This window comes from Galeopterus variegatus, unplaced genomic scaffold, assembly GCF_000696425.1.
Source record: "Galeopterus variegatus unplaced genomic scaffold, G_variegatus-3.0.2 Scaffold1590, whole genome shotgun sequence".
Lineage (NCBI taxonomy): Eukaryota > Metazoa > Chordata > Mammalia > Dermoptera > Cynocephalidae > Galeopterus > Galeopterus variegatus.
Genome location: NW_007727701.1, coordinates 190,741 through 199,398, shown reverse-complemented (window position 1 = coordinate 199,398; position 8,658 = coordinate 190,741). Strand labels below are relative to the sequence as shown.

Sequence of the window (8,658 nt, the reverse complement as noted above, 5' to 3'; positions counted from 1 at the left end):
GAGAGGAATGCGCCGATACAAAACAGACACGCAAAAGGTCAGACCTTGGCCAGGTACTGCTCGAAATCCTCTAGAAATACTCCCACCGAAACTCGGTAGCTCATTGTTTTTCCGTCGCGGTTTCAGTCCTCCACAGCAAGCCGGCTCCCCCGGCTCCCCGGCAGCCTTCCCTGTCCAAGCGCGACACGGCCCTGCCCGGCCCGAGGGCGTGGCTGGGCACAGAGGGGCGTGGCCCGCCCTGGGGGCGGGGCCGAGGAGAGCTCGGAGGCGGAAGTTCCCGCGGGCCGTGGAGACGGCGCACGCACTGCGGGTCACTTGTCAGCGCTCGTCTGAGGCGGAGGCAGCGCCGTGCGAGACCCGAGGTGAGTGGCCGCCGGCCGTGTAGGCGCGTCTCCGACCTTCCGGCAGGGAGGGGAGAAAGAAGATGAGCGCGAGGAGGGAAGCGCAGCTGGGAAGGAGGAGGGGGCGCAGCTCGTGCGGGGGTGGCTCCTCAGGTGCTTTCCCGGCGCTGAGCGGCGGAGGTGGGAAAGCGGCTTGGGGAGAGGGGCGCCCGGCAAAGGCAGCGCGGGAGTGGGCGTGAGGCCAGAGGGTGAGCACTGGAAGTCCCCGCAGTTCGGGCCGGCCAGGACAAGCGCACCGGAGACGGGTGCGGGAGTGTGAGACCGGGGGTGACGAGAGCGAGCGCGGAGGGGCTCCCGGGTACCGCCGCACCGGCGCGCCCGGCCGGCTGTCGGCGTCCCTGGGCACCCAGCTTGGCGTCCGGGTACACCCATGTCCCGCGCGAGCCTGTTGCGGGTGTGGGGAGGAAGCGGGACCGAACGGGAAAGGCGTGTAATTTTTTTTTGTTTGCTCTCAGGGTAGTGAGAAGCATTTATCTCCCCCCGATGTTTACAGTCATGTAACCTGTTTGGGAAAAACTTCCGTGCGTGCAGAAATAAAGCTCGTTTAAAAAAAAAAAAATCTAATACTTCTGTACTTGTTGGGACGTTTGTAAGACTGGGCTTTCAATGCGTTTGACAATAAGTGGAAAAAGGAAGGGCGTATGGACAGGGCAGAGCTTGGAAGGAAAATTCGTGGCTGCGCTGGGCAGGGCAGATCTAGGGTGTGATCGTCAGATCCTATCCCAAGTCCGCCTTCCTGCCGGTGAGGACGTCTGAAGCTGCCTGCCACGGAAACAGCCGGCTTGGGATCCTTATTTGGCAAACAGGACTAGGCGTGAGCCTCTGTTAGAAAACTGTCTCGTTGGCTGCTTTCATCCTATGCTTATGGCTTTAGTTCTTCAGTTCTACCTCCATCACCTTTCAACCAGGGGAAAAAGACAACATCAAGATGTTTCTCTTTAATTTCAGGCCCTTCTTGTCTCTCTCTACATTTCATCATGAGTTCTCCTTTGCCCCCTCCCACCTACCACAGAAGCTGGATTCAAGTGTGGAAATACCAAGCTTCCTTCCCTAATACTAGAGCAAAGACATTGTTTAGACTTTCCCTAAAAGAAAAGTCAGAACTCTACAGCTATTCCAATATTTTCTATGTGTTTGAAGGCAGAATAGGCTGCTATTTCCTGCCCGGTTGGTATTTTAGGAAGCGTTTCACCACTAATAACCAGATGGAGGAGACATGGAAAGGGCCAATAAAAATATTGCCATTGCTTAGGGATCAGAATGTTTTAAGGCAAATGAGTTCCAAGTGAAGCTAGCAGAAGGAGAATCTAGAAATAAAAAGGACATTGACTAGAAACGAAATGACACTGGTTTTGTAGTGTGATTGTGACCTTGCCAGTGCTAGCAACTTTACTAACAAATGGGAGAAGTCAAGGAGGGAGTCCCCGAGTAAAGGGAAGTTACATGTACATGGGTTGATAAATAAATGAAATATATTTTCTTGTAGGAAAGAATGGGGCCAAAGGGAGTTGATCTTTACTTTCACATTCTTCTCCTGACACAAGTTAGAGATTAAAAACGGAGGGCAGGTTGCCTGTGAAATATTTGCTTTAAACACTTTTGATTTGTATTGTGTGCCAATATCAAGATAGTCTTTCTCTACTAGTTTTATGAAAATCTTTTATAGAGGGAAAGCAATTACATTATGTGTGGCTCTCTATTATCTCTCCATTATTCGTTTTTCCCCTATATGTAATAGTTTGACTTCTGGCCTGGCCTTTGGGTTTTTTTCTGTGCCCTGTGCCTATTCTTCAGATTACTGAAGTAATCTGTTATTGCCTAGTAGTTCAGTTTCTAGGTAGAGCAGTGCAGATTTTCCAGGTTTAAGAACCAGGTTTATTTGAAAATTTTGCCTCATTTTCTCTTTATGAGAAGAAGGAATCTGTTTGCTTTAAATATATCTAGTGATTCGAATATCTACATCTGCCACTATGAATTTGGTGTGATGAGATAGAATTTTTTTTTTTTTTTGTGGCTGGCAGGTACAGGGAATAAACCCTGGACCTTGGTGTTATCAGCATCATACTCTAACCAACTGAGCTAATTGGCCAGCTCTGGAATAGAAATTTTGAATGGTTTAAAAAATGGAAGAATATTTTAAGACATGTAATATAAGGTGGTGATTTGGTTGGATAGCTTATATTTTCTAAGGAAGTATGTCTTAAACAGCTTTTTATTTATTTATTTATTTTTTTAAAAAGATGACCGGCAAGGGGATCTTAACCCTTGACTTGGTGTTGTCAGCACCACGCTCAGCCAGTGAGCGAACCGGCCATCCCTATGTGGGATCCGAACCCGGGGCCTTGGTGTTATCAGCACCGCCCTCTCCCGAGTGAGCCACGGGCCGGCCCTTAAACAGCTTTTTAAAAAGAGAATGTTTTTAAAATTATAAAATTATGCATCTGTTATATTTTTAATATTTTTAAAGAAGGAGCTATTACGTTTTTTTGTATTACATTAAAAAACAAAAAAACTCCATTCTTCCCAATCTCTCCCACCACTATAACAACCAATACGAAACTCTGAGTCAGACTTTTTATTATTGTTATTATTATTATATAAAAGTTCTACCATGGGAGTCATTGTGAGTGCACTTACAGCAAAACACAGAAAAAAAGAAATCACTGGAGCACTGGTTCTTTTCTAAAGCTGCAATTCAATTTCGTGCATTAAGGTTAATCCTGCATTTTTACCACGTTTAGTCGTAGTCATTTACTGGGTGGTAAATGCCTACTCTACTTTGCCTGATGAGGTGTGTGTATAAAACAAAAAGCAGATTCTGATTAAAATGTCACTGCACTAGACTATTGCCTGTCTGAAGGAAAAGTAGATATTACCTTAAGTGTGGAAAATATCATGTCCCTATAAGAGGAAATGTGAGTTGTAGTTCATAATTGGAGAGAATAGTTTTTGTACGTTAAAAAACAACTTCTTTTAAAGAATTTAGTATTTGGAAAGCATGAATGGGAGTCTACTGATCTGCATTCCCTTTCATGTTAGAGTAACAGAATTTAAGTGAAATTGAAAGATTCTTGCCAACAGTAGACAAAAGAATGCATGAAGTAGAGGAAAGAGGAAAATCATTTTGAATTAAACCTGAAATAAAATCTTGTTCTTTCTCATAAATGTTAATGAAGTGTTGTAAAGTACTTTGAGTTAAAGTTTATATGCAAGAAGCCACAAAATTGGATTGTAATAGTAAGCTGTAAAACTGATCCCGTGTCTGGAAGTATATTCTGATATGGAATTTTTAGACTGTGGAAATTGGCATGAGTGTAAAAATTGTATATTAGCTCATAGATTTCTTTTCTTAGACCGGAATTAATGAATCACTTAATATAGATTTATCTTCTGTATCCCCTCACCCTGAAGAAACAGAATACTGAACATAATTTAGTTGGCATTATATAAAATACATTTAAGTATGTAATAGGATTTCAGAGAAACAGTTTTGTTAACCATTTAATTTTCTTTCGCAGTTTCTTTCATTTTCTGGCATTGGACTTTGGACCATTAGAACCATGAGCAACTACACTGTGTCCTTGGTTGGCCCAGCTCCTTGGGGTTTCCGGCTGCAAGGTGGCAAGGATTTCAACATGCCTCTGACAATCTCTAGTGTAAGCATACTTTACAGATTTTATTATAGATTCAATGCCTGGTCCTGGAAACCTCAGGGCTGAGTTGTTGAATTCTCTGTTGGGCTGTACTTATTACAATTGCTTGTGGTATTTGATCTCAGCACATTTAGTTATCTATAATAAAGGATGGGGGAAGGGATTTAGCAAGGATAATGAATTTCAACTTAGCTTATTTTCAGTTTTCCCCCCTATTATCAATAAGAAAATGGAAAAGCATTTAACTAGGGGACAGGCTGTGAATTTTTGAACTACCCCTCATTTGGGGAATTCTCTGGGCATTAGTTTCTTCACATGTAATTGTAGAAGGTTGTGCAATAGGATTTTAATGGTCCCTTTCAGCTTCAAAGCTATTATTAAAAGCTTGATCAAAATTGAATAAAATGACTATTTTTGGTATTATTTCCTCATCTCACTTTCTGGTGGAGGTGATAGCCAACAGTAAAATGGCCATAAGCTACTTAACTTTGAAGAGGAAATGAAGGGCTTTGAACTCCAACTAGATAGCCTATCAATAATTGAGATTTGGCCTTTTACTTTATTGTAAATTTAGTTTGAATGTATTCTTTGTCCATATTTAAAAGATATACACGATGATGATGATACTGATGAGGGGAGTAATTACAGCTTCCATTTATTGAGGCTTGACTGTGTGTCAGGCACAGTTTCACTCTGTAACCAGTAAGTAATTATTACTATAAATTACTTGTGTAACTTTTTTTCTAACTTGTATAACTTTCTGGAGGGTTTGTTTTTATATATTCAAATAAATATGAATTTCTACTCCTCTTTTACTGAGATGGTAGCAAGTTATATGCACTATTCCATACCTTGCCTTTTTTTTTTTAACAAGTTACCGTGGAGAACTTTCTCTATTAATATATAAATTTTTTTTTTGAACAATTGTATAGTATTTTCTTGTAGGGAAGTAACATTTATTTAACCAGTCCTCTACTGAAGGGCGTTTATGTTGTATCCAATATTGCTATTACAAACAGTGCTGCAGGAAATATTATATATATGTACATATCAATATATATATATATGTCATTTTTATAGTTTTTACCAGTTCCCTCCCTCCACCTTCCCCAGTCACAGTCTTACCCAACAAACTTTTTGATTTGGATTTTTGCCAAGTCTGTAAATGCATCATCTCATTTAATTCTCACACCAACCTAAGAATTAGTGGTATTATTCCCATTGTACAGAACTGTGCTGTGAGCTCAGATGGCTGGTGTGAAAGAGCTGGCTCTCAAGCAATTATACTGTGCTACCTCCCTAATAATTCACTTTATCTTAAATTTAGTTAAGTTGTTTCTCTAATCAGATATTTAGAATGTTATTGTTTTGTTTAATTATATATGTATATGCATATATGTATAAATATATATACACACACTCTGCATCTTAATATATATGTATATGTATGCGACTTGACTTTAAAAGATTAAAAATGTTTGTAACACCTGCATATCCCTATTAAAATACTGCAAATCCCATCTTACTAATGGAGTTTCTCACACACTCTGCATCTTAATATATATGTATATGTATGCGACTTGACTTTAAAAGATTAAAAATAAGTTTGTAACACCTGCATATCCCTATTAAAATACTGCAAATCCCATCTTACTAATGGAGTTTCCTTTATTTGTTGGCTGTTGATTTTAAAATAGTTATCTTTATCATTAATTTCTCTCTTGATTCCAGTTAATTATATTTTGCCAGGAAATGTATATATGTGATCCAGCCCACAAGTTTTAAGACCTTTTGTGGTTGGATGAAATTTTAAATGTAAAGCATCCATGTGAAAATGTGTCTTGTGAGTTATTCCTACTTAAATGAGGTGGTGTTTTTTTTCTTCTACTGAAGATCTGTTATGAGGACAGGAACAATATTTGAGTATTGTCTGTTTTTATGTTATGTTAACATTATTTTACATTAAGGTTTAATATCTTACTTTATTTTAATCGGTTAAGGAAAATTACTGTTTAGTTTAAAATACTTCTGTTTTTGCTGAAAAATGTCCAGAAACAAATTGACAAGTGAGACAAACTTACTCATCACTTTGTTGTTTAGTAATAGAAATGCAAATGCAATATGTAAATTTCGTGGTAACATGCCTTTAAAAAAGTTTTATGTGCTTCAGTTCCCTGGCAGAAAATTTGAGGAGCTAGCTTCATGTTGTGATGCTGATACAACAGAACACTGTGTACATACATATGTGCCCTCCCCTGGCACAGAAGAAATGCTTTCCTTGTGTAGACAGAGTGCTAATTAAAGGATTTTGAACTTACTGATTAAAAGAGACTATGGTAACAAAGCTGCTGAGTTATTTCTGTTCTCTTACAAAAGTCTCTGCCATCTACTGTGACCTTTTTGGGCCTTGTGCAGTGGGGCATGCAATTCATTCTGAACTGGAGAGGATTGGAAGGGGAGGGGGAGGAGAGAAGGGAATGTTGGCTCAACTGGGCTGCTAGGCTGTTGGCCTTTCATTGTAGTTATTTTCAACCCCTTGTGTGGTTTAGTTTAAACATGCCTAGTAATGTTGCTTAGTAAGGATTTGTGCCTAAAACTAATTTATATTGTGGTAATATTATTAATGTTATAAAATTTTAACTTACTTTCATCTTAATTACTTCTTTAGTTATACTTATTCTGTCTTAATTATGTAAAATTATTGGGATATTTTTCAGTGATCATCAGGTTCTGTAATTAATAGTATTGAGAAACAATTAAAACCTGAAAGCATGCCTTAAAACATGTAATTTATTGATTCTCTTATTTTAACATGTATATGAAATTCTTAGCAAGGTCTGGCATACAGCATTCTCTCAATTGTTATCTTTTATGATAATATTATAAAATTAAAAAGAAACTTTAGGGACTTGAAATATTAAATCTTCCCCATAGTTGTAGGGAACACAGCAGTTATTTTTTTTTACTTAGAGTTTGCTGAAATTGAAAAAGAAAGAGAAAAATCTGAAGTTTGTGCTTAGCTGGGAACCTACATCTTTATATTTATCGTTCAAAAGTATACAATTTTTCCTCTGGCCAGGTATTACTATATTGGACTCCAAAGGACCATTTACATTCCTTTATAAAATTGAAACTCTGGGGTATTACATTGTGTTTTGAGATAAATAAGCCACTGGCAAAGACTTGAACATTCTGTTTTCTTGAGATTTTATTGTATCCGCATATGAATATGCCAAATATGACTTGGATCTCAAAGCATACAAGCTATAATATTTTAATATTTCACTCAGATTAGCTCATTATCTATACTATATAAATTTTGTATACTGTTTTATGGATGGATTTCTCAGATGAGTGGCAATGCCATTGCTAACTTTTTAAGAACTTCAGAATGCAGTAACTGCATGATCACATGTCATTGTCTTCAATTTCCTGTCCTTACAATGGAGTACTGGCAATAGGAGTTTGTAGACTGTTCTTTTTATGACCCTGTATTTATTGAATTGCCCTGAAGCCATGGAATATGGGGATGAGTTTCATTGTAGCAGTGTGGGTTTGTTGGTCTTTGCCAGTATATTTTATAAGAAGAAGTAGGAGCCTTTTCGCACAATTCAAGGCTATATTTTGGCATGTTGATGTTCCTCACGATGAAATTACAAGAAAGGTTATATTTTTGTGAATAATGTCTTTTAAGTAAAACATCCTAAAGTTGAAATACTCTGTTGTGTGTTGTTTTCTGATGTTTAGTGTTAGAGCTTTTTTCTTCACTGTCAGTATTTGGATTTCCTGAAGATGATCTTCCCAATTTCCCATAAAAACATTTTAGATGTTTCTTTAGCAGATAAGAATGAGGTTAGACTTTTTAATATACTCTAATAATAATGACTTTGACTTTGATTCTCAAGAGTTAAGGGAGGATAAATTATTACAAGTGCAGACAAAATTTTAGTTGAATTTGAAAAGCAGAAGAAATTTACCATTTCCTGGAGTATAGAGCCCTGTTTGGAAGTATAACACAGAACAGAGAGCCACAGAATTATGAAACACTTTGCTGTGAATTCATTCAGCAGTTACAGGAATACTTCCTAGAAGCCACTGAAGAAGATACAAAGTATTGGGGAGTACAAAGGTTGGGTGGAAAAGAAATAAGCACAGTACTACAGTACTGGACACTGCTGTAAGACCCATCACAAGACAGTATTTGAAGTGACAAAGATGCAGATAAATGCTTCTCAGTTTTAGTGGGCATAGATCTTTTGTATTTGTGGGAGTTGGCTTCCTTCAGGAGAAAGTAATTGAATTCATTCTCAAAGGATGAAATTTGAACACCTCAAAGACAACACTTTTCTCTCTTGGTTTTCAGTGCATAGTGAAGATGAAGACTTTTGTTTCCATTGCTTGACTCTAAGTAAAACTGTGGATATAGTTGAGTGATTCTCCAGATATGCCAGCTGCAGAGTTTCCTTCCTTGAGGAGGACAGAAAGACTTTCAGTCCTCTCAAGCTGAAATGGGAGAACTATCCTACCTTGAATAAATGGGCCCATTGTTAATTTTAAGCTGTTGAGTATTTTCTTTTACATTCCCTCCCAACTACCCTGTCATT

General features: G+C 38.4%; 1 protein-coding gene across 1 annotated transcript in view; it reads left to right on the top strand.

Annotated features, from left to right (window-relative positions):
* The first annotated feature begins 290 nt into the window (after window positions 1-290).
* Window positions 291-8,658, top strand: part of LOC103594618 (PDZ and LIM domain protein 5-like) — a 169,955-nt gene continuing 161,587 nt past the window's right edge. The window contains 2 exon segments of the mRNA XM_008577858.1: window positions 291-362; window positions 3,920-4,057. Coding sequence (XP_008576080.1) covers window positions 3,962-4,057 — 96 coding nt within the window. The 5' untranslated portion in view covers window positions 291-362; window positions 3,920-3,961.